Source organism: Tyto alba, unplaced genomic scaffold (assembly GCF_018691265.1).
Source record: "Tyto alba isolate M040663 unplaced genomic scaffold, T.alba_DEE_v4.0 Super-Scaffold_17, whole genome shotgun sequence".
Lineage (NCBI taxonomy): Eukaryota > Metazoa > Chordata > Aves > Strigiformes > Tytonidae > Tyto > Tyto alba.
The window spans coordinates 3,072,224-3,098,149 of NW_024881279.1; the positions used below are offsets into that span (position 1 = coordinate 3,072,224).

At 43.7% G+C, this 25,926-nt stretch overlaps 1 protein-coding gene across 2 annotated transcripts in view; it reads left to right on the forward strand.

Moving 5' to 3' along the window:
* SHROOM1 (shroom family member 1) overlaps positions 1–25,926 on the forward strand; it is a 39,390-nt gene that overhangs the window by 12,091 nt on the left and 1,373 nt on the right. Inside the window, exons 2-7 of one of the 2 annotated variants that reach the window (XM_042790444.1) lie at positions 3,269–3,392; positions 14,603–17,512; positions 18,709–18,779; positions 22,334–22,915; positions 23,308–23,455; positions 24,689–24,961. In XM_042790444.1, coding sequence (XP_042646378.1) covers positions 14,708–17,512; positions 18,709–18,779; positions 22,334–22,915; positions 23,308–23,455; positions 24,689–24,961 — 3,879 coding nt within the window. In that variant the 5' untranslated portion in view covers positions 3,269–3,392; positions 14,603–14,707. The remainder of the gene's footprint in view (positions 1–3,268; positions 3,393–14,602; positions 17,513–18,708; positions 18,780–22,333; positions 22,916–23,307; positions 23,456–24,688; positions 24,962–25,926) is intronic. The other variant, XM_042790445.1, reaches the window with a different exon arrangement.

A 25,926-nucleotide genomic window follows, 5' to 3' on the forward strand; every position in this document is an offset into this window, starting at 1 on the left:
GGTGTGCTTGTGTGAGTGAGGGTTCTGCCTTGTTCATATCATACTCTCTGATTCTAATGTCTTGTAGCATTTTAAATTGCCAAGAGCAGCGGTAAATTCTCTTTTGGGGTTTCTCCATCGCATCTCATTTAATTGTTATTAGTCATTAAACATATTATCGCATTTAAGTCGGGGCAGGGCTGTGGGTAACCCCCACCCCTCCGGAGCATGTCCTCCTTGCTGTGCTGTTCTGTGATTGAATCTGAGGGGGGAGCGAAGGGCAATCATTCAACCCAAATCTACAGCACTTCATGCAGAGGCGGTGGGGAGGTTTAATTGTTAATACTTGTAAAACATGGATTTACTGTGGCAGTTGGGGCCCTAAAGGCGCGCTCCCTGGTAGCGCTGCCCGGAATTCAGTGTGCCAGCGGTTTCAGCAGGCGAGCGTGGCGGCATCGTCCTCCCTGGCCGTAACGCGGCAGAATCCAGCCTCAGAACAAGTTGCCATTGTGAGATACAAATCAGCAGAGCTGCGAACCATATATACCATGTAATGACTTTACAAGACAACTGCTTTATGATTTAGGAGGAGCACTTGGAGGAATGCGATTTATATTTTGAAATAATTTTATAATCGGTGTATGCTATTATTGTATGCATAGTACTGTGTATTATTGCAAGTTACTAGGAAAACATCTGCTGGTTTAGAGCTCCAGGTTACATGATACTGTGCTGACGGGGCTGTTTTCCTGAGGCTTTGCACTCTTTTGCAAAGTTTCAAGTGATTTGCTCCGAGCTTTGCTGACACTCTCCACCCTGCAGAAGCTTTCAGCACTCTCAGGTTAGGAGGGAAGTTGCATTTGTTTCTGAGACTTGCACAGTTTTTAAGGGATTTATCCTGACAACAATGTGGCCAAAAGTGTTGTTTACCCCCAGTTTATATATATGAGACACTTCATTTAAGGGCCCTTGAACTTCTATGTCTGTACAATTCTTGTCCAGAGAGGTCAGGAGACAGAAGTCGAGTGCTGTGCCATGTCTGGAAAAGCCTGGACACAATCTCAGTTTTGATGTGTTCAAATGTTTTAAAATAATCTCAGCGTAATATAAGGGCCAAATTTACAAAGATCTGTGGCAAATCCCAGAGCTAAATCAAACTCTCCCAAGTTAATAGCCTCGCTGCTGAATTCAGCTATCCGCACTGTGCCCGGGAGAGGCAGGAGTTGGTGCATTCACCCTCGGAGCTGTAGGGTGCAAGAATAATGATTCTGGCTTTCCGTATTTTCTCATGTGGTATGTTTGCACCGCTATGATTCCTGTAGGACTAAGGTCAGATTTGGCTGCAGCGCTTTAACAAATCGGTCATCTCTGACATATCTGCGCAAAACTTTCTGTTACAAAAGAAATGCACAAAACCTCCCGCGCAGAGAAGACACCAGTGTTGCCAGCTCTGTCCCCAGACAAGAGCTTTGCTTGTGACCTGGCAGGAGGAGCTGCTCAGGTTTGTCCTTCTTCCTCCAAGCTGGCATCATGCAGTGCAAGATTTTTTATTTTTTATTTTTTTTTCCCCTCATTCCTCAGACCATTGGAAATGGTCCCCTCGCCTCCTGTTGCAGAACACTTGACTCCATCAGATACCAAAGCACTGCTTTGTGAAAACAGTATTTAATGCAATGACTAAACACTGAGTTAGTTACTGAGTAACTTCCCGGGAGCCCTTCTCCATACTCTGGGAGTTACTGATCACATCATGCGCTGGTGAGAAAAAAATTAGGTTTAGGGGTGGCCTATTTGTGTACAGGATTTTGAAGAGGAGCCTGGATGGTTGCTCACAGAAAAACCTCCAGCATGGGGCTTCTGTGTTCTCCTTGTGCACAGGAGATGGGGAGTTGAGATTTTCCCAACAGAATGATCCCCGTCCCCTCCTGCCTCTGCTGCTCAGTAAATCCAGGGCTGGATTCTGAATTCTTGGCGGTGGCTTCGGCTGGACAGCATGGGGAAGCCAGGGAAAAAACAAAGGCTGAATCTGCGTCCCACTGGGGAGTAGTCTGCTCCTTGTCACCTAGTGAAAACTGAACATAGCCACAAGCAAGCAGATTATTTTTGTGGGAAATGTGGAAGGAATCCTCAGTTTTCTCTTGAGAGCTGATAAATAAGAACAAATCGGAGAGCTGTTGCCTGCATGGCTTTATCCAGTTGGCAGCTTAGTTTGAAGGGGAAAAAAAAAAAATAGTGACATAAAATCGGCTTATTTTTTAAGCCCAGCTAGAAACTAGTGGGAATTCACCTCACCAGATAAGGATGTTATAAAATGCTAGTATCAGACTCCATCACATTTATTTGGAGACAGGAAGGAATTTATTGCAGAGGCTTGAGTTGATTCAGAGTCGCACAAAATAGATGAAAGCCTCAATCTGTGTGTCTTCTGTGCTGTTTTATGAACAAAACAATTAAAAAAAAAAAAAACAAAAAACAAAAAAAACAAACCCCCAACCAAAAAAAGATTAGAAAACCTTCAGCATATAAAACATAGCTTCAGTGTTTGCTTGAACTGTATTAACTTTGTACAACCCTTTTTCCCTTCCCGTCTGAAAGTAGTAAATGAATTTTTAAGAAAATAAAATCCAAGTACTTTGTTGGATTAAATTGAACTACTTTCAGTTGGATTTAATTAGCTTTTGTGTAGTAGTGCTGCTCAGCTGCCCCAGAGCAAGGGCTCTTGTCCGGTGCGCTGCGGCCCCGGGCTGGGGACAGCAAAGGACGAGGTGCGGCGGGGTGAAGGATGCTCTTCGGCGGAGGCCGTCCTGGCGGGACGCACGGGAGGGGAATTTGTTGGGGCCTGGGGGGCAAGGGCCTCGCCTGCTCTCTCCACTGTGGCCTCGGCAGCATCTTCATGGAATTTTTAGTTGTGCCCACACAGGATTCGCGGCCGCTGCCCAACAGCTCGGGCAGAAAAAGCACCATCGTTAATAATTGACTGGTGAGATAATGAACTAGCCGAGCCCGCTGTTTGCTTTCCTTCCTTTTCCACTGCCACTGTAATGCTGTGCACGACAGAATGTAATAAACCAAAGGGCAGTTTCCACTGGTGAGGCAGAGGGGTTGTATATGAAAGTCACTTGTGCATCTTTAATGCCCGTGCTGCGCGTGGAGCCACCCGCTGCCTCCGACATCCCGGTCACGGGGCGGGCCGGGTGAGAGCCGGGGAAATTGCCTCTGGTGTCGTACGAGTTCCATTGAAAACACTTCAGATTCTGATGTTCACGATTTCTTTTCCACTGTCTTTCAGATCCTTTGCAGACAGAGCTGGAATGTGGATCTAAAGCATTAGATTTTGTTTTCTAAAGAGAAAATTGGAGGTAGGAAATCGGAGGCAGCTGTACTTACTGTGAATGCGTATTCAGATCTTAGAGGTAACGAACCTAAACATAATTTGTCTGTGTATATATGTTTTAGGTGGCTGTATCTGGTATATATTATCTCGCTGTAATTCAACAGTTGCTGTGATGCCTATCTGTATATTTGCTTTATGCAAGTGAAGAATGAAAGTAACATTTTGGTTACTTGGTGTTGCTTGTGTTTTGTTTGATGTTGATCTGGCAGGAACAGTGATTCTGTGCTCATCCACGGTCTAAGTAACTGCTCCTTAATTTCTGGATAAAGGCGTGTGCTTGGGGAGGGGGGGAGGCTCAGTGAAGTCCTGAGTGCAGACCTGTGAGGGTCCTCGGACCACGCATGGTTTAATGCCGAGTTTGTACGATGTTACATGGCTCGAGTGCTTCCAGAGCCACCCAGCCATGCCCGGGGGTGCTGTGGGCAGCACTTTACGGGCACTTTGCAAGGTCTCTGCAAAACTGGAGGCGCAGAGTTGTGTGCTCATCCCCCAGCTCTGCAGAGCCGCTGGTCACACAAGGGGAGGATGATTAGAGATGTCTTGCAAGTGCACACCCGGACACAGGCGTGAGCTAGTGGAGGTGGCAGGAGAAGTGTAACGTTGGAAAACGAAGTGTCGGTGTGTTGTGTTTTCTATTGATCCTTTCTCCCCACCAAGGACTAACTCGGCTCTCAGGTTTCTTCCAGAGCATCTGTTGCCAAAGTCTGTCTGCTCCCATCCAGACGCACCCTTCTGTAACAGTCAGCAGGAAAACAGATGAAGGAGCAGGATATATCTTGCAAAATATTAAAACCACATTTTGAAATGTTTAACCAGGCAGCCTTAGGCGCATGTCATTACACAAGGCTGCCTGAACTTCAGGGCTTACCTTCTGTGTCTCTGCGTGTGAAAGATGACGTTTTTTTTGTAGGGAAATGCATGAATGTAACCAAATAATTGAACAAAGGCAGAACTGAATTCATACCAAAAAATTTATATTTAAAATGCTAAAATTATTAGTTTGTAAGAGACCAGTTGCACACCTGTGGTGGACGTGGACAGTCTGGTGTGTCACCTCCGGCGTGACTGTCAGCTGAACACAAACACAGGAGCTCTGCTCTATCCTTGAGGGTGCAGATTATGCATTTGTTTGCAGAATGAAGAAAATGGAGGTCCATGTTAAATGGAGGAGGCAAGAGGTCTGGCAGTTAGATGTTTTTACACGGAAAATAATTACCTTGGTACAAATGCACCGTAGGCAGTGTTTAAGTGGTGAGGCTGATGATGAAATGCAGGTTATGGATGACCGATTCGGGAACTTGAAGGGGAAGTTTCTGTAGAACAGATTAAATGTAGAAAGCCATATCTGAAAAAACTCACACCTTTCTTTTTGGTTAGGGCCTAATTGGGGTGGAGCGTTACAGACAGGGCATCACTCAGTCTCTGGCTTATACGCTAACCAGGCGATCCTCCAAATGAAACTTCCACTTCTCTCTCTGAACTGCTTGCCTGTCGTCAGAAGCGGAATAACTGCCCTGGTGTCAGCTGCTTTGTTCAAGTCTCTCTCATTATTGCTCTAGGCACTGCCTCTTCCCAGAATGAAATAAATTTGTGCTTTCCCCAGTCTTTTTCCCCTGACATCTGTCAGTTTTGCAGCATGTCTAAATACTGTTTGCAGTCCAGGTGTTTAATTTCTGCCCGTGATTCTGAGCAACATGCACCCCACCATTAAACCTCTATGAGTGTAAGTAATGGATATTTCCAGATTATTTTTAAGTACTGATACAGTTTCTCATTGTTATGGAAACCAGTGATAATGTTTAATGAAATTAAGAATAAATGCTTATGAATTCTGCCCAAATGAAAGATATGGGAAAATACTCAAATGCAATACTTGCCAAAGGAATGGGCCAGTCTAATATATTGTCTTGTGTGTATTTGGTGTTTTTCTCTTATTCCAGTGGAATGTTCTGTAGTAACTGGATATTACATTACTGTCTCCCTCAGCACAAAGGCAGGCACAATTATGTTTTAACATCTGGATGAATTATACTGAAAACAGACATCCCCTGGAAAGGAATAATTTCTGTTTCTTATGTCAAACTAAGAAATTAGAGCTAATGGCTTTTAAAGTACCAAATTAATTAATATTAATTCATAATCTTTCATTGTGTGTATTGTTTGCTAATTCCATTTCGGACTGGCAGTGCGCTATCAAAAAATGGAAAAATTGCATGCCTTATTGAGGGTAGTAAGTTATTAAAAAATTACTTTGTAGTTAGAAGTGTTTAGGAGGCAAGAGTGCTTGGTTCTCTTCCCATTGTGGGATTCTCAAACGATTTTACGGTAAAGCAAATTGTCCTAGTGGTAGTGACAATATATGATTAAAGTTTGTAAGATAAACTCTGAGGTATGAGAAGATTGTTTTGTTAGATGAAGCTCCATTGCCACATCTCTACTTTCTTTCTCTGTTCTTCTCCCATGCTCAGTCTCCTCCTCCCGTGTGTTCAATGTTTGGGAGTTTTCCAATTAGCACCAGCTGATTACTGTGCTCTTCTGTTCCCTGGGTGAGCCAGCGTGGCTGTGCTATCCCTCTGCTCTGAGAAGATCTGGTCGGATTCTCTGTCCAAGGTGTTACATGTGGGTAATCCTTGGCTGGGAATGACTTGGGGAATATAGTGAAGGCAGCGCAAGTGTTTCTGTATCGTTCACGAAGATCATAGCACACAGTTTAAAGCTCACCAAGTTCAGCAGAAACCTTCTAATTAAACTTAAGGAGCAGGGAATGAATTGTTTAATCCATCTTTATTACATCTAAATCTAAATGTGTACACACACATATATGTATATACATAAATAATATATAATCTGACTTGATTAAGTGGGAGCTGGGCACTGCCCCTTGCCCAGCCCCGTGCCTCGGATCAATCCGGTCTGAAGCTGGAACCGCAGCAGCAATGTTTGTTCTCATGGCAGTTTTGTCAGTGGAAAACATAATTACAGCACAGAGAAATTGGAGTCTACGGTCTCTTTCTGTCTGGGCCTCTTGAGCTGTAATGACAGAGCCATTCATTAAGCTTCTGAGAATAGTTTTATATTATAACAGAAGAAAACACATATAACTGCCAGAAACCCACTATTCTTCAAAAGATAACATGACTTTATGGCATTTCCCAGCCAGCCAACTCTCACCCATAAGTTTGAGTGAGAGTTAACCCTCCTAGAACAGTAATAAAAGCCCAGGAAAGGCAAATTCTGATCCACATAATACTGTGAATACATTTTGTTTGGGATGTGTGGCAGTTGCTGGAGCTGCCTGTTATAAGCACTTGGATTTTTCTAATTACAGTCTGATAATAATGGACGTATTTTTAAAACTTGGTCTTGCACAGAGTGCTAACCAACTTCTAGTTATACTGGAGTCAAACCACATGCGTATGGAAGGAGATGCTGAACTGGATTTCACCTATTTAGAGGCCAGTTTCGTTTCTTGTGGGCTTGACTTGATGCCTAAGCTGTGGGAAGCTCAGTGCAGTCCACAGTAGATTGGGGGGACAATGAGAATATTTGTTTTCTCTGATGTTTCTTGGACAACCTTGCTGGCAAGCAGTCAACAAGATAGAAACAAGAAAACATCTTCTGATTCTCAGACCCGCTGATCTAGGAGCACATGCTCATGTTGCAGCTTACCCTGTTCCTGGAAATCAAATCTCTTTTTCCTTGTTATGTGTTAAAATGTGATGGCTGATCCATTGGGGAGAAAGTAGTCCTTTGAGTGTGACCTGATCAGTTTGAGATTTCTTGCCTCTCTTTGTACTGAGTCAGGCAGGGGAGGGAAAAGTAGTTTTCTGCCCTTAAAGAGCAGCCTGCTTCCTAAACCTGTTGCATAAAGGTTGGGAGGAGCTGATTAGTGAAAAGGCTTTTTACTTAGTTTAAATTTCCTTCTCTCTATATATACTAATATACTATATACTAATAGATATATACTAATATACATATATAATATATACTAATTCTAAAAGAACATGTCTGAAAATTAACACTATCGTTAGGGTTTTTTTCTTTCTGAATTTCCGATTTCTTTACAGTCTGTAATTCCTGTATGCTCTTGAATATTTTTTTTAGTCTATTCTCGTAACCTGTAAAAGCAGTATGGCTGATAAATTTATGACATCAACTGAATGTGATTAGATTTAGAAAAAAAAAGGAAAGAAGAAAAATTGTGATGTAAGAATGGATGAAAGAGAAACAATTGGAAAGAAATGCATATGTTTGGGATGGAGCTGTGATTTCTGGCAAAAGCATTTTTTTGTGAAGTGCTTCAGAAGTAAAAACAAAAGTGTTTGGTGTTTAGTAGATTAGGGAGTCGTGATGATGGAAGCCAAGAGAAATTTTTGAGGCTGAATAAGTAAAGTCAGGGAACTCAAGAACAATGGAGAAGTATGTGGCGGGTGACTGCTCTAATTAAAAGGTCAGACTCTGTTGGGTGCTCAGAAAAGGTCTCTTACAGGGCTGTGAAGAATTGCCAAACCTGATCTTCCTCATTAAAGCCTTGGCCAGAGATTGGACCATGGTTCTCGGGTCTAAAAGCATTTTATTTAGGCCACAGCTTTTCGCCAGCCAAGTATGCATGTTACTGACATACCAAACGTTCATGTCCAGCAGCGAGATGTCATCACTGCATGGGAAATGACTCCAGGGAAGGTGTAGGGTGGACCCGTTCTGGCATCGTGGCTCAAGGAAAGCTCTCACACTAGTCAGCAGGAATCTCTTCTAGAGAGCTAGGCAGAGCTGAGCAAGGATGTTTAGGAAGACTTCTCTCCCCCTCACCCTCCAGCCCCCCCAAAAGGGATATTGAGATGTGTTATTATTTTAATCTTCCTCTAAATTACTTAAGACACTTCCATAGCTCCAGAGATCCTGAAGTCTGTGTCTGTGGTTATCACTAGAAATGTTTATATTCCTCAAATTATGGTGAAATTTATTTCTGTGCACATGAGGCATAAACCTCATATAAATCCCATTTAGGCTCTGTTTTCAGAATGTCTGACACTTTGACTTTCACTGGCTCCCAGTAGCAGGGCGAGTTTCCCCCTGGACCTGTGTAAGCTGAACTCGAAAGTTTGTCCTTGGGTTTTCATGTATGACATCCTTGGCTGCTGTTATCTACCTGCATAATAATTCTGGAAATGGCACAAAATGAGAAATCTGTTTGAGAGTCTTCAGAACTCTCTGCAAGAAAAACACAGATTAGCAGAACGTGTTTTTTCCAGTCATCTAAAGTGGGTGTCATCTGCTGTGTTCTCCTATGCTGTCTTCCTGTTTGGAACCTAAAGCTGAAAGTCCTAGGGGATAAAGTTCTTGATTATGGAATGGGGGGGAAGGGAGAGTGAATATATCTATTAAAAAAAAAAAAAAAAAAAGCCAACAAAAACACAGCCAGCAACCCCCACCAACAACAGCTAAGAGACAGTGACTTTGAGAGATCAGGCAGCCACACTTTCCTGGATGTAGCATCCTGCCATTTCTCTCACCCTTTCAACAGTCATGTGAAAGTGATGGAATTTGAAGACTTCAGACCTTTGTCTGGAATTTCTGAATATTTCACAGTCTGGTCAAAGAAGTGGCTCTTATTTCCAGACATCTCACGTCTCAGAGATACAGTGACTGAGAATGCATGTGTCATCTGTGTCATGAGTGCGCACAGGTTTCTCCCCAGGAAGTCCTGGATGGAGATCGGGGAACCCGTGCTAGATCAGCAACCAATGACTGACCAAAGGTGTCGGTGGTGCCAGACTCTCTGCTCACCTTCCCCAGGATTTTAGACTCTCCAGAGTTCCCCAGGACAGCCAGTACAATTGCCTGCTAAAGCAAGAGTCTCACAGGTGATATTTTGGTAGCAGTAAGATCTCATGGTCTGTGAAACAGATGGGTCAGGTGCTGCAGACTGCAACTGATTGGAATCTGAAGAATTTCAGCTAATATTTACATCAGGTGTTTACCCTTTGATAAGAAACAGGTCATTCACAAACCTGTACATGACATAATACTGGTAGGTTGGTCATGGTGTTTGCTTTGCATTTCACACACTTATTGTTCTCGTTGCTTGGAGAACAGTTGCACATTGTAGTTTGATATGAACTAACAGCAGTGGTTTTCCTCTTTATTTCCATGGAACCATTTGTTTAAAAAGGGCAGTTTTAGAGAAACAGATACATGAAGTTTTAGACATGTCAACATGTTAGCAGGGTGTTGCCTTCATCTCCAGAGTGTTTTGGAGGAGAATCCTGTTCAGTTTTCTAAAGTTACAGTTCCTCACCCATAAATACCAATAGTCCAGTCTCAAAAGAAGGTTTTGATTGAGTTTATTAAGGAAAATGCTCATTCTTGCTTTTCAGATGGAAAGATGGTGTTGGTAAACTCTAAGGGAAATACACAGATACACAAATGTGCTCGGGGCTGTTTTTCCTAGGTTGTTGAGGATAAATCAGAGACTTGATAAAGCAAATACCTGTGTTTCAGATGGGTGACACTTATGTTTGGGCAAGCACTGCCTGTAGCTGCAGTTGAGTTATGAATTAATTAGCAGCACCTAATACGATCTAAATGAGGTCAGACATGAACAAACTGCAAGTAGAAAAAAGCTTGCCCTTAAAAGACAGGTAACTTGTTAACTGACTGCAGTTGCTGATTTTTCTTTGTACAGAGTTAATTTGCCAGAGGTATGAGGCTTTGACCTACCAAGTTCGTTGCAAGGAATTCAAGATTGTGCAATACAAACCAACTTTCCCTAGAATTAAGAGGTTGAGGTGGCAACTGGTATTTTAACAGTGATCTGTGAGGGGCTGGAGACTTCAGCTGGACTTGAACCTGCACTGAATTCTTGGGGACTGTATTTGCTAATGTTTGGGTGAAGAAGTTTTAATGCAAGCATTGGCACCTGAGCTGAGGAATGTATAGCATGGGCTATAACAACGTGAATTTCCTGGCACTGCCTTGACACTATTTTTTTTTTCCTATTATTATTATGGTGGAAACTTGAAACAAATCTCATTTTGAGACTTAAGACATCATTATCTCAGCCCAGAGACAGCCCAGCCTCATGTACACAGCATCCTGTCTCACCTGGGTTTTGTTCTTCCTCAACCATCAGCTGGCTGGGAAGCATTAGACAAGTCCCATTTCCTGCAGAGACCCTGTTTCTCTTCCATGCTTTTGTTCATCTTCTCTCTCTCATATTTCAGATCTATAAAGCAAAGAGTGTGTGCTTTATATTTGCAAACTGCTTTGCATAGAGGGCTGTGATCTGTGTAGGGTTTCCTAGGTAGTATTGGAGTAAATATAATAAATCAGTGGATGCAAGTCAAGTTAGCCTTTTTTTTTAAAAAAAAAAAAACAAAAACAAAACAAACCAAACAAACAAAAAAAAAACCACCAACCAACAAAACTTCGGATCTTAATAGGTTGTTAGTGGCTTTATTTCTTCGTTGGGCATGGGGTGATACACTGTTAATACACTTCCCTTCATCTTCTGGTGTTCATGGTTCTGATACGCTTTTAATTTAACATTCTTCTTTTTGCTTTCAAAGGTTTTCAACGGAAATCTTGCAAGCGTGTCCGGAATGTGCACATTGTATTACAGCCTTGCCAGAGCATTTCTAAGACCCAGAGACAGTGTAGTCCATGAGGGTGCTCTACCCCCTACCAGCTGAGGAGAGCAATAATGTTATTGTTAATGTCAGTTGAGTTTTAAGTACATTCATATTTTTCTCTTACATGTGAAAGAGAAGGCAGTTTTGACATAGTTCTTTAAACACATTGAGCTCAACGATTCTGCTTCCAGGGTTTAGGAAACATCTTCTCCAAAAGAAAGATGGCAGGTCTTCCCTAAAATGTGTTTCAGTATCATATTATTTATATGTTAACAGAGACTTCTGGAGAACAGTATATTACTTCACTTCTTATCATTTTTCAGTCGCTTCAAGGAGGTGAAATTGTAAACTTGGTCTTAAGCAAAACAGATGCGCAAAATGCGAGCCATGGCAAGAAGGGACCAGAGGGCACCCGATGGCGGGGAGAAGCTCCACTGGCTTATGGGGCACTTCTCCACGGAGCAGGAGAGGCTGCAGGTAGCTTCAGAGAGGCGGTGGAGGGAAAGTCCTGTGAGCTGCCGTGTCCTCCTGTGCCTGGCACAGACACGGCCTCGGTGCTGGCTGCTGCTGTTTCCAAGTCAGATGTTCTTACCTTTGCCTTCTCAGATACTGCTGTTATATTTGCTATTGTTTCTGGTATCATCATAAAAGCTTGAGACAAAAATTCTTCACTGTGTGGCCAATCTCACTGTAAGTCACGAACAGGTAGCCTGAATGAGATGGAACGGCCTCAAGTTGTGCCAGGGGAGGTTTAGATTGGATATTAGGGAAAATGTCTTTACTGAAAGGGTTGTCAAGAACTGGAACAGGCTGTCTAGAGAAGTGGTGGAGTCACCATCTCTGGAGGGATTTAAAAGCTGTGTAGATGTGGCGTCTAGGGACATGGTTTAGTGGTGGACTTGGCAGTGCTGGGTTGACAGTTGGACTTGATGATCTTAAAGCTCTTTTCCAACCTAAATGATTCTGTAATTCTATGAAATAATGGAGGAAAAGGCATCTTGGGAAACACTGGTGTAGGAAACCAAGAGAGTACTTTCACTGATACACATAAACCAAAGCACAACTGTTATTTAAATTCTACACATAGCTGTGAAAAGTTAGAGCCAAATTCTCGTCGTAAATCAGGGTGGCTCCATTAACTTCAGTGGAACAGTGCCAGCGCATCCCAGACAAAGACTTGGCTCCGTCTATTAATAGCAACAGTCAAGTAATAGAGCTGCTTGGAGAGGTTCCACTGGAACAAAATTTTGATTAAAAAACCAGAGATAAGAATGACAGAGGAATCTGCCTTCTGGTTCTCTTGTGGAATGTGGCTCCCATGGGCTTTGACCCTCTGCACCTCCAGAGACCGCTGAGCTCGCGCAGCTCAGCGAGACCCAGCAGTCGCTGTGGTGGTCCCACTTTTCAGGTGCAGTCAGTTCGTTTAGATAATGTAACAGCAGTGTGACAGCAACTGTGGTACACTGATTCTGCATTTAGTGTCAGGGCGGGCAATCATTCTCTCAGCTGCTTTTCTTTCTCTGTAGCTTCAGAAAATACAAAGTTTTCCTTTCACCAGATACCTAAGGTTTTTATTTCTTTAAATTCTTCAATACACCTTGTTGAAAGGATGGGAAATGTTGTCATCAGCCACTGATGCTTCGTGTTTCTTATGTGACCCTGTTATTCAGGGATAGACAATTAAATTTCACAGCTGCATTTCAAATCATCTCTAAAGAGAGAGAGAACTCCTCCAGGTGTCTGTGAGTTGGTCTCTTACTGAAATTTCAAAAAAAGCTCAGCAGAAATTCCCACTGTGCAGTGTTAATGCTGTTTTCATTTCCCAGAAACTAGTTAATTTATTTACTGTGCCCCACCAGTCCAAGTTCCCTTTATAGATTAACTTGTGTATTTTGGCTCCTATCCATCTCTTGCTTTGGCTCCAAATGAATGATACCAAGACTGTCTTTGAAACAAGGCAGGAATGTGAAGTTTTTTGATTAAACAGCAACATCACCCCTGAAACCTCTCTTTCTGCCAGCTTTGAGGCCCCAGTGCAGAAGTACGGTATTAGGAATGGCAGAGTAAGGTCTGGTAAATTCAACCTTTTTGAAGAAAACAGACAGGTAATATTCTGGTAGGATTTGGAAACTGTTTGCATCTCCTCAGAAGGTGTGTCACCGGAGCAGCTTGTCACCAGAGGTTTTCAAGCCTGTTTATTTGCTTTCGTTTAATAACTAATCAGTCTTTAGAACTGGTGTAAATGAGAATTACAAAACAAGGTCACTGGCTAGCACCTCTCCGGCTTGCCAGGTTCAGCCTTTCATTAGGGGCTTGGAGGGCCTGTGAGCATGCCGGGGGTTTGAAGCTGGCAGGGCAGTTGAGGGGGTCACATGCTGTTCGTGTGACCATCTCCTGTGTGTCTTCTGTTGGCCGATGAAGCGGGCTGCTTGTAGAGATCTCACTTGCCAAATTGAAGCTGCATGCATCATGTATAACAATCAGAGTAAATGTGCTGCTGGTAATTACAGGCTGTTTTCTGGACTCTGCAAAAATTATGTATTTGTTGTACATGAACTCTAAGCTGGTGCTCTTTCTAGTACATTTGGTGTGTTTTCAGTGGAGTTCTTAGCATCAGCCATAATTGGCTGCCTTTTAAAATCTATGATTTGTTACTGACAGCAGAATCTCTCATCAAGACACTCGGTTGACCTCTTATCAAGCTACTTTCTATATGCCTCTGGGAAAGGTTCTCTGAGATGTGTATTTTTGAGCACAGATAGAAATAGCATGGCATCTCACTTAAACAACAAACCATTTTCATCATGTTTATGAAATAAGCAATAACAGAATCATACTTTATGTGAGAAACAATGGAAGCCCTTAAGGAGTAGGGAGAAGGCTGATAAGATTGATTTATAATAACAATGTCTTCCTATTTGATAATTCTACTGCTTGTTTGGTACATTTATCCATGGGGCACTGACATGTCCAACTGTCCATGTGTTCATATTTCTGTTTGAGATTTTCTGAAAGGAGACATGGAGGCACTGGTGGGGTTTGGGGCACACTGTGTGATGGCATTGCAGTCGTGTAGTTGCAAACCCCCCATGCTGTTCAGATCCACCCAAATGAGAGGGAGGTACCAATCCATGGTTATGAGCATTTTTGGAAGCATGGCTCTAAGTCACTCTGAAACTTGGCCAGCCAGGTCCATGTTGTATTTAAGCACCTCCAGGATTAGACAGCATCTGAGCTGGGATTTTCAACCCCTCAGATTTATTTCTAAGCGGATTCAGAAACTAGTTTTGATTTCTGACCCTTGATGCTTTGCAGTCATAATGAGAGGGCATCTTCTAGCTGTGTGTATAGTCTTTTAGATCTAATGAAGATCTGGAGCACTCTTGTTATTAAAGACTTAGTTGCTTGGTTTGTGATAGAGGAAATTATCATTCCAAGATCCTGATAATTACTGAAGCCAGGAATGTACTTCTAGCTACTCCAAATAATATTTTAAGGTTCTCACCTTGAGTATGTGTGTAATGCTCCTGTCTGATCTCCCCAGCTGTGATCAGAGTCCTCCCACTGAGTCTTTTTCACATGTTTCTCTTTTTTTTAGGATCCTCTAGATATTATTGGAATGCGACTACAGAGAAAAATGTGCTTTTCTGACAACTTGGTTGTGGACATTTAATCAGACTTTGATTTCTGGAAATGCTGCAACATGGCTTCATCTGGGAATGAGATAGAAAGATGGCCTCACAGGCAAGGTGGCAGAATTGGAGAGCTGGTAGAGCCCGTGACCTCTCCCGAAAATGGTAATTGTCTTTCACCAGCAAAGTCGATCGGCAGCGTAGACCATCTCTTGCACCTTCCTGGAAGAGTAGACTCTGCTTACAGCTCTTTCTCAGGGGGATCAAATGTTCCAGAGTATCCCACCCCATCGTGCTATGGTGAAAACTGCTGTCTTCCTCCAGAGCAGGTACCGTACATGGACACAGAATATGTAAGAGGCATTTATAATGTCAGTGCAGCAAACTCTGACCTCAGGTGCCTGCATCTGTACAAGGCACCAGACCTGAGCATCCATAATAACCCTCACAGCACCAGTCTAGCTGAACGCTGTGGAAGCACTCCTACCCGTGGGACTTTAAATCAGGGACCGCTGCCTCCGGCGGCACCTCCACCTTCTCCTCCCACGCGACTCGATAGCTATAAAGTCACTAGGCACCTTGAAAACTCAAGAGGGAGACGCAACTCTGGAAGTCGTGGTGAGTGCAGCGGGCAGCCAGCTCCCTGCGAGCGGGACAATCAGCTAGCAGATAGGGTTGTACCGTGGAGTCAACATGGGAGTGAAGTTACAGAGCAAGATAGAGTGGCTGCTAGGGGAAAGACTCTGGAAAACAAGGGCCTTTCTTCTGATTCTACAAATGAGGTATCTGTATCAAAAATTCAGGGGTTAAAACCAGAGGAAAATGGAGAGTGGAGCCGATCCCAACAATCTTTAAAGAGAAGCAATCCACACATTTCCAGCAGACCTTCTTCATTGATTTTTCAAGAATATTTAAAGACTGCCTCTGTGGCTAATGTCCCTAGAATACTTTCTGCTTATAATTCAGTCCATGCTTATAAAAGTTCTGAAGAGATGAACTCCAGGTCCTACCACCCAGTGCATACCAACCCCAACGCTGTTAATGATACACAAGAAGACAAACAGGATCCCTGCAGTGTACGCAAGCCTGCTTTCGGAGGAGCAGAGCTGCCAAGCGCGGTGCCAGAACCCAGCCAAAGGAGAGGATCCTTGCCCTGCGCTCAGTGCCCGCTCCGTGCTGAGTCGCGTTCAGACACGGATCGAGATGCGTTTGAGGACAGTTGTGACTTGAACTATATGGAGAATGCTCTTCTAATTAAAGATGCTTCCAGGAAACTGAACAGTTGTACAGATGAAAATCAGCGCTATGACTCTGAAGGAAAAATTGGGAGTGATGTTAGAGAAGCACTCCTGAATCAGCAAGACAAACCTCAGAGATCATCACTGTCCTGCAGCTACGGTACTGTAGAAACAGAGCACCTGCACTGTGAGGAGTCGGATCAGGGAAATAAGCAATGCTATAATAACACTAGCCAAATGTCTTTTTTCAGACCAAAAGAAGATTCCACATCTCAGTTTTTACATGAAGTCAGGAAAGAAAACCAGACTAATAACAGCAGTCCTGACCTTAGCACGCATCTAGAACAAGAGGAACCGCCTGTTTGTTATCAGAAATATCAACCTGAATTGCAAAAACAGCTCTTAAGACAGCTTCAGGATGATCTTGCTGGTGAACAAATAACCAGGCAGACAACTCCCATGCTTTACTATCTTTCTGGGGGGAAAACCACCAACGTCCTGTACCACAACAAGCTCACTCAATGTCATGAGGACTTGAGGAGCTCACCAAAGGAATTTCCAGTAAGCAGCTACTCTGCCTCAGCGCGGTGTGTAGAGATACAAAGGGAAAGCAAACAGCTTCAAAATACCAACCACCACCATCAGTGCAGTGCTGGTGATCTCCTGCTTGAGACCGAAGATCTTGTTCTCAGGAGTCCTGCTTCCTCCATGGATGAGAATTTCAAGAACGACTATAGAGAGAAGCTTAAAGTGGCTCAGAAAAAGGTTTTGAGAGAAACCTCCTTTAAAAGAAAAGACTTACAGATGAGTTTGCCTGTTAGACTGAGACAGAAACCCTCTACGAGGCCATCAATCGAACACCTTAGGTCTTTCTCCTTATCCAGTGCAAGTGAGGATGCCAAACCTCTTCTTTGTTCCCCTTCCCATCTAGAATCCTTGGAAAGTTTCCACAGAGATGAAGAAATTAAGAGGCCACAAACAGGTCGAATAGGGGGAAGGAAAAGGGTGACGAAGGAGCAAAAGAAGCTGTGTTATTCTGAACCTGAGAAACTCGATCAGCTAGCAGATAAAGACATATCATGGAGTGAAGTCAGGGGTGAAATCACTGAGCAAGACATAGTGGTGGCTAGGAGAAAGACTTTTGAAAACAGAGGGAGGGCACTTTCCAGTTCAGGTATCTCCAGGGCGGAGCTGAAACAAATCCAGCATACTGCACTTATTGAATACATGGAACGAAAGATTAATCAAAGACCAGGTAGTTCACAACACCTCCCGCTGCATAAGCTGCCCCTGCAGAAGAGGCTGTCGCATCCCAAATGGCCTCCTGGCAAGATTTCCGATCCAAGCGGGAGCAGGAAGGTGCAAAACAGTGAGGTTCTCTGCCCAGTTTTCTCTAAAGACAAATCCCCAGATGTTTTTCCTCCTTTGGCTTTTGTTTCCCCGCTGAGCGTGGGCAGCAGGTGTGATCCCAGCGCTGCTGCTGCTCGCACGGCGACCTCGAGGCACGGCCCGGCTCCCGGCGGCGCGGACGGGAGCTGCCCTGGGAAGTGCGCGTCAGCTGAGAGCCTCCCGCGGGCCGGCGATCCTGCGGCTCAGCGAGTTCGCGAGAGATCGAAATCAACGCCTCCATCCACACAGGTGAGAGAGAGAGAAAGACAGTGATTATGGTTTGAGTCCAATTTATGGCTGTTTTGGAGAACTGTGGGACTGTTCACAGGAAAAACTGCTGAGCGTCATGAATGAGGAATTAAGACTTTATTTTTTTTAGCACGTACTAGAGAGATGATAGGAGGAGGGGAAAAGCCACATTTCCTTCATCTATAAGAAGTGCTGTGTAGCTGTTTGACAGCAAAATGCATGCTCTGCTTTACAGTGCAGGTGAAATAATTTGAGGGGATTCTGAGAGAAGCGCTCCCAATTTTAACATGTTATGGGTTTATGGTCAATGATAACAATTCATTATTCTCAGAAGCATTTTGTGAGAAGGTACTGCAGACAAACAAGGTGTTCCTTAATGCCAACAGTTGTAAGAGAATTGCGTAAGAATGGAAACTGCACAACAGCTGACTGAAATGCGTGCTTGGTTTGGGCAGAGTCACTTGTTAGCATTCAGCAAGGGCGCGGGTAAAGGCGGGGAGGAAGACGAGTGTCTGCTTCAAGGGACACGCTGTGCAAGTGCCGTAGGCTCTGCTCGAGGGCTGGACAACGCCGGGCATGTGGGGTCCCTTCCAGAGCTGCAGAGGGGGGTACGTGGGCTCTGGCCCTCGGAAATCACGTTTGCAGAGATGGGCTGCACGCTGCATGATGCTGTTTGGGTCTCAGCAGTCCCTGTTGTTAAGTACAGCAACTTCATTACAGCACTATCCCAGAAAAGGTTATTACAGAAAGATTTTTATAAATGACCAACCATTTTGGTTCCTGAATTTGAAGGACAGTAGTTGTCAATGATGTTGTCAAGAAGAATAAAGACGATAAAAGGGTCAGAAAACAAATAATCTAATCTACTACTAAAATTACCCAACTGAAGAGGCTGACAACAATTCAGAAAGTAGTCATCATTTTGGAAGTTGGAGAGTCAGTGAGAGTGGAGTATATATTTTGTTGCTAGCTGTTCTTTGGTTTTCTGGGGAAGAGAGATGGATGCTACCTAGAAAGAGCACAGTAATAATTTAATTAATAAAAGGAAATAGACACACACAGAAATAAAAATGTCACGTATCTACTCAGATCTACTCTTGGCTTCTGTGTCTGGGGATAACAAACACAGGAGTAAAATGAAACAGCTGCCTAGTCTGAAAATGCTGGTTGTCCCAGTGTGCCGTTTTCATTTCCAGGGCCCTTCCGGACGTGCCGGTGGTGCAGTGGCACCGTCGTGGCGTTGCGAGAGCTGTCTCGGCACCCCCAGGTAAGGCTGCACCCCCCGAGACGGGCAGCTCCACCGGCAGCCGTGGCTGGCTGCTGCTCTCCTCGGCCTGCGATCCCTCGTTGTCCATACGGGAGCGTTGATCCGCTAAGCTCTTGGTTTCGTTTTGGGACAGTCTTGAAAATCATTTCTATTGTGTGGAGCAGAAGCGGAGGATGCAGAGTGTACCTGGGCTGCTGTCCCTGTGGCAGCCGCTCTCCTTCACATCCCTGGGATCACAGCTCCCTCCTCTGAGCTCCACCGAAAACAGCATCTGCAACAGCTCCGATATGCCCAGTCTGGAAAAAATACGTGTGCTCACCGAGTGGTGTAACAGGGGCTTTCGGTGTGGTTTTTGTTAAGGAAAAAAATATTGTGCTGCTTACACATAGTTACCTAGAAAGTTTGTATGTTATCTCTCAATATTTGTTTCGCTTGTTTGAGGAGCATCAAGGGGGAGAAGAGCTGAACTTTCTCTCAAGGCAGCGATGCTGACTCCTGCATAGCAGTAGAATTTCCACTGTTTCAGTCATCCAGAGCCCAAAGGTTTCTGGAGGCTTCATTATCTTAGAAAAACAATTGTATTTTTAATAAGATCTTGAAGTTTTTCTCAAATTTCCTAGTTTAGCTAAGAGGCTTAGCAGGTCAGCATGAATGTAACTGGAAGGCCCCGACACAACAGTAACATCAGAAATATATTTGGTCATAGCTCTATAATATGTACTAAGTAATGAAAAGATGAGAAATCCAGAACTGGTTTCATTAGTAATTAATTTAGATTATAATCTTTGGAAAATAGCTGTAAGTACAGATTTCATTGTTACAGCTGTATCTTGTTTTTTTCCTCTTTGTTTTCCTCTACAAGAAAGTGCTGCTGAGCTGTGGTAGAAAAATCCAGATTATACTGGGCATGGTTGGAGTATTAATTACTCAAATACAGGTTCCAACCGGGACCAGCAGGAAGAGCAAGCTATGATTGTTACCCACACTGATAGTGTCCAGGGGTTGGTGAAATTAAAGCTTGAGGACATTCTTATGCATATTTTGCATCCATTTAATTGCACAATGCAATTTTGAAGTAGTTTCCACTGATATTATCCATTTTCCATGGTAACTGCTGCAGATGGTTTGTTTAGCACACAAGCTGGTCCGACCCCCTGCCATTGCAACGAGGCCTGAGAAATTAGTAAGAATGTCTGCAGGGATTTTCTTAGGTGTCTCTGTCTCTTCGTAATGTGTCACTCCATAAACACTTGTCAATCCATGATCACAATATTGCATCATCGTCACATTAATTTAGGTATCACAGTACAGCATCACTTTGCAATGTGGTGGTGTTTTGCAGGGGGTATTTTTAGCACCTTTTTCAATGGAAAGGCTTTTCCAGCATTGAGGGCATCACTAAATCACCAGAACCAGGTAGCTCAAGTCAAGGTCAAATGAGGGTTTTATTTTCAATTGCAGTAAAAATGTGCACATAATAGATATCTCTAAGTGTCACTGTTAGTCATTATCCAGTACAAACTATGATTAAATTTTCCTTTGCCAAGCTGACTTCATTTTTTTTTTTTTTGATGAAAAGCTAAAATGACTGTGTTTAAAGCTGCAAAGTAGGGCTGGAAGAAGGGAAACTGTGGCAGAAGCTGGAAGTTCAGAACTAGTGAGACTTTCGTTGCTGAGCCACAGCCAGCCATGTTTGGCCACATGAAAAGCTCCGTGTCTCGCCAGCGCCTGCTCGAGCCGCATAACCACAGCTCAGCTGCAAACCATCCACACGCTCCAGAGCCCCACATCTGCCTCAGGAGACCTGCCCAGACGAGCAGTGGCTGGCGATAGCGTGGGGCTCGTGGGCTTGAATACAGTAGTCCAAGCATTCAAAAGCTTTCCTGGCACAACAATCTGCTGGGATTTTCTTCAATCTAGAAACTGCTCGGCGCGCGTCCCTTCGCTGGGGTACTGCAGCCTCCACTGTTGGGCGTTACGGCTCTTCATTGCTCTCCATGGCTCTGGCCTCCTTCAGGAAAGGAAAACGCCTGCCTTGGGATCCGAGATACAGCTTAGGAAAGGCTGACACCATCCACAGAGCCAGGGTTAATTAGCACCTTTAGGGGAGGGAAGGGCTGGTTCTCTCCCAGCTGCGTTGTTTTTATGTGTGACCCTAGAGAAAGAGCTAAACAAGGGTGGACAAAACCTGCAGTGAACTCTCTACGCCTGTTTTGAGGGAGAATGTTATTGCTTCGTGCCTACAATTTTGAAGCTCATATGCCAGGTTAACATAGTTAAATGGGGGCTTATAAATCTTCTTTCTGTCTAATCCCTCTAGCTTTTCTCTCTACTGTGCCCTCATCATCCCATTAGGTTATAAAAAAATTTGCTAGAGGAAAAAATAGGTTTGTTTATTCAGTCATGCAATAATATTTATATGTATGCATGTACTGACTATTTTCACAAGCAGTTAGGTGGATGTATATGTGAACATCAGTGATTGCAGTAGACGATTTACGCCAATTCCAGTCATCTTGGGTTCAACAGTGCCCCTATATTCTTGCAAATTCTGGTCCAAAATGTATTTTTAAATTATATATATCTACTTATTCTGTCATCATGAATATAATTATTTATGCCCTGCAGCCAGTAGCTTTTTCTATCAAAATTTCTTCTGCAGTATTGCATCAGAAAACTCAAAGCACTGAGCCAGAAATGCATTGGCCAACACAAAAGTACAAGTTCGATCTCAAAACAATTAATTGAAAGGATTTAATAAAACTTTTACTTGAGTCTAATGGTCATTTCAAAACCGCAGCTTCGGGTGAACAGTGTTTCCTCTGGGTTTGTATTCAGTTTGCCTGAAGAGAAGGACGCACTAGATGCCTTCTCTAAGACAGACTGAGAGGTGACGCACAGGAGACAGTGACGGTGTAAACCCCTTGTCACTCCTGGGCTGAAACATTCTCGCTATAAAAATAAGGTGTAAGGAACAAGACAGTAAGGATTTGCTCCCTTGCGATATGGTCACTGTGTTACAAGAGGGCTGGCGAGGGAAACACAAAGTGTGGATCGTCCTCTGTTACTGCTGGGGGTTCCCAGATGGGGCCCGAGAAAGGTCTCGGCCAGCCCTGGTCCCCTCCCGTGTCTCGTCCCGGTGGCAGCGTGCTCCCCAGGGCTGCTGGGACGGCCGCCAGCTTTTCACCCATTTGTCAGACGGCATCAGTGTGATATTTTAGGGCACTTTTTACCAGGGGTTTATTTCAGAAAACATGCATGTCGGTCATAGTTAGAAGATGGGAAATTTAATGGGGATTCACACACTGTGGACTGGTGCAGTTAGACATTTACATACTCCCTTTTTTCCCCAAGCAAAATTAATGGGTATCGTGGAAGATGAATTCTAAAAACTTTAATAAAAAGAGGAAGCTGGAAAGATAGTGACAATTACCAGTAGCTGCTTAAACAGTCTCCAGAAATGCCTATTGAGAAAGTGTCTTAAATAAAAGTAGAAATGTAGAGAAATGTAGAGAAAGTGTCTTAAATAAAAGGCAGTGTCTTCTTTCTTACAGTTCCCGTGATCCTGAGAAAGACGGATGCAAGAATCACGAGTATAAAGACAATGATACAAGCGGAGGTGCATGTTGTTGGGATATTAAGGAGCTGACTCCTGAAACCGCTATTCCTGTCCCAAGAGGTAGAAGCAAGGAGGTTGCTCAGGTGGAGGAGGTGTGCAGAACTAAATCTCTGAATGGCGATGCTTTAATAAAGCGTCCAGAGCAGCAGCCTGCAGCTTCTCCACAGCAAGTAACGTACTGCCACACAGCGTTAGCTCAGCCTCACCAAGGAGACAAAAATACAGCCAAAGGTTTAGTTGCAAAGGAAACATCAGTGCACAATAGCCAAGAGGATATTCTCCCCGAGAGAGAGAGAAATCTGCCCAAAAGGAGACTGCAGTCTCCTGAAGACCAGAGATATGAAGAACTTGCTATGGAGATCATTGCCAAAGACAATTCTCTGGTTGATATTCTCATGCCTCATCCTGTTAGAAAAACTGCTTTAGACCTGATGGAGGGTCTGTTTCCTGTTAACATTTCCATGCTGGATAAATCACACAGGAAAAAGGGAAACGTTCAGCATGTGAATGAGAGCGAGTAAGTAGATAAAACCGATTATCTAGTATTTTCAGTATTTATTTAGTGTATTAATATCATGTATATACTAATAGTAAGATGACTTGAGCATATTATTTTATTTTTGTTTCATTAGCAAAATTTTTTAGCTTTCTGATTTACATATCAAGAAATACCTGAGCCTATGGGTATATGACAGAAAAAATGCAGTTTGATGGTACCTTGTTAAAAGGGACTGTGACAAACCTAGGCTGCAAGTCTTTTGCTCTATATCTTTTAAAAAGTTAGAAAAATTGCTGCGTGAGAAGAGAGGAGAATGATTCTGAACTCAAGATGGATAAAAACCATAAACACAGTGTTTGAGAACAAACCTATAAGTGTTTGCCACGAGTCTTTCTTTTCTGTTTCAATAGCAGAAAAAGTAGTCGAGACACAACAGAACGTCCTGAATCTGAACACGATGCCAAGCAAAGGAGCAGAGATCCCACCTCCAAGAGAAACCAAGTCCTGAATAGGAACAGAGACAGCACAAGTGACCTAGATGACCTCACATCTAAGAAAGTATGTAGATGACCATCAGAGGAACTGCTCTTTCTTCACCATGACAAAGAAGTTATTATTAATGTCATGTATATTACCGTGGATATTTTTATTCGTGACTTTTATCCCAATAATAATGTTTCACAGATAATTTTGAATCCATTTTTGTCAGTAGGTGAAGTCCTGGAAAACTGGCATATTGATCATAAACAGTGGCATTTAAATCCTGCCTGGTTTGACTCAGATCTCTCCTCCCACATACTTTTCTTCAGCAGGTCGCCGGGCGTGGGTTGTACCCAGAACAAGCACGCAGGGCTGGTTATACCTTTCCTTGCAAGGCCAGCTCCTGTGCAACAGCTGACTCACAATTTAACACTCAAATCTGGTCTCAAAATCTGAAAAATTCATTACAACTGGTAGCCTAAGTGAGAAGTACATTTTACTCTGGAGAACTGGCAGCAGTTTCTGCACACAACGGTGCCCTGTTAATCTCCGTAAGTGCAGGGACTAGAGGTAGCTTGGGTGTAGCTGGGCTAGGACAGAAATATGGCACTTTGGAAGGGCGATATGTAGCTTTGAAGAATTAGATGTTTTTTTTTCCCCTGTAGAAACCTGATCATGCTCCATCTCAGGTAATGGCAATCTGCCTTCTTGAAACTCCTTCTGCTGTGCACGTGGTGGTATTTTTCATTACCCACTGCCTAGCTGCTGCTCCTGTCCACAGTGGCGTTGGCTTGATAGGGTTCTTCTCCCATTCCGGTCTCAGGGCTCTTTTCCATATCAACATTTCCATATGAAACAGCATCCTCTGCTTGCCTTGCCACCCAGGCACTGTGGTTTGCTTGAATCACCTGTGGAGCTGACTTTTTTCTGTGCATATTATAAATGAAATCCCAGTCAGTTCTTGTAAAGCTTGATAATAGAGCTGTGACTTCACATTCATGTCTTAGAGCATAACTGTGTGTAATCATGTTGTAATCTTTGTTGCAGTTCACTTCTGACTGATGGGAAGCTCTCTGAGCTAGGGATTATATCACCAGTTAAAGTGATTACCAGTAATTTGATTTTCAGAGTTTGAGAATTAAGTACAGCTTAGAAAATCTTTCCTTTTCTTTTTCTTTTCCAGAGCTTAAAATTATTTTAGTCTAAAATGTGGCAAAGACGATGTGAGGAAAATCCATTCTCTAGAAATGATATGGATTCTCTTTGGTAATAACAGCAACCTATGATTTTTTTTTTTTTTCCCCTTTGAAGCTGGAACTCATCTCCAGCCTCCGAGCAAAGCTGCAGACCCTGTGGGAGGAAAGGGAGCTCGTCCTCTCTGAAGCCAGGGAGTGCGCCGAGCGGGGCGAGGAGCTGGAGGCAACGGTGCGGGACGTCTGCAAACCCAACGAGTTTGAGCGCTACATGATGTTCATCGGTGACCTGGAGAAGGTTGTGAGCCTGTTGCTCTGCTTGTCCAGCCGCCTTGCCCGAGTCCAAAATGCCATGAGGAGGGTCGATGGCAATACAGATGCTGAGGAGAAGGTGAGTGACCAGCGAACAGGGTGTTTAATTTTTTTTTTTTTTTTTTTCTTTTTTTCCCGGCTGGGGCTGTGCTCACCTCATTTGGCTAACAGCCCTAAACAAAAGCAGTAAATTCTACACGACTCCCAGGCAGCCGTTGCGCAGGCAGAGCTCAGTGCCACGTGACAGGCTGTGTCTCTGCAGACCTAAGGTGCAGACCGCAGCTTCGGTGCTGGGGAACAGGGGTGCAGAGGGAGCTCTGCAGCTGGGTGCTGGGCTGGTGGCAGCAGCAAAGCCCTGAGAGGGTCCGAGCCAGAGGGGTGGCCTTCAGACCCCTGGGCTGCTCCCTGGGGAGTAGCTCCAACCCTTTGCTTCAGAAAGCTTTTTGTTGTTTTGTTTTTTTTTTCCACTGGTAATTTCAGTGCAGTAGTCACTGCCTTTGAAATCGTATTTCACTTATTGGGCTTGTCTTAACTATAGTGAGCAGGAAGAAGATGTGGTCATAACTCGAGATAAAATTCCCTGTAGTTTTACTCAGCTAGCCAGTTTTGCTGGAAAATTAAGAATTGTCTCGTATCACCAGGAAATCTTTTCAAGTCTGAAAAGTCTCTTTTTGTTAGAGGAGACAAGCCAAATTTATCCCAGAAATTATGCTTTCCTGCTGTCCTTTCTGCTTTTAGACATGCTTTTATCAATACAATACCTGCTGTTATCTCTCATCTGGAAATTAGAAAAGCACAGCGTTAGAAAAGCTGGGATTTCCTGGAGCTGTGCTGCTGCTGGTATGTAGCTCGCGAGGTTTATCATAGTTCACGTGCAGAAGGGCCCCGAGAGAGCCCCGCCATGCAGTGCGAGGTGGAGACTCAGGATCTACCCCCTCCAAAATGTCAGTCCTGTTAACATGAGTCATTCTGAGCAGTATTTCACGCCGACTTTGGCTTTGTGGTTGGCGGGGAGGCTGCCGGTTCTTTAGTGTTACGTTTACA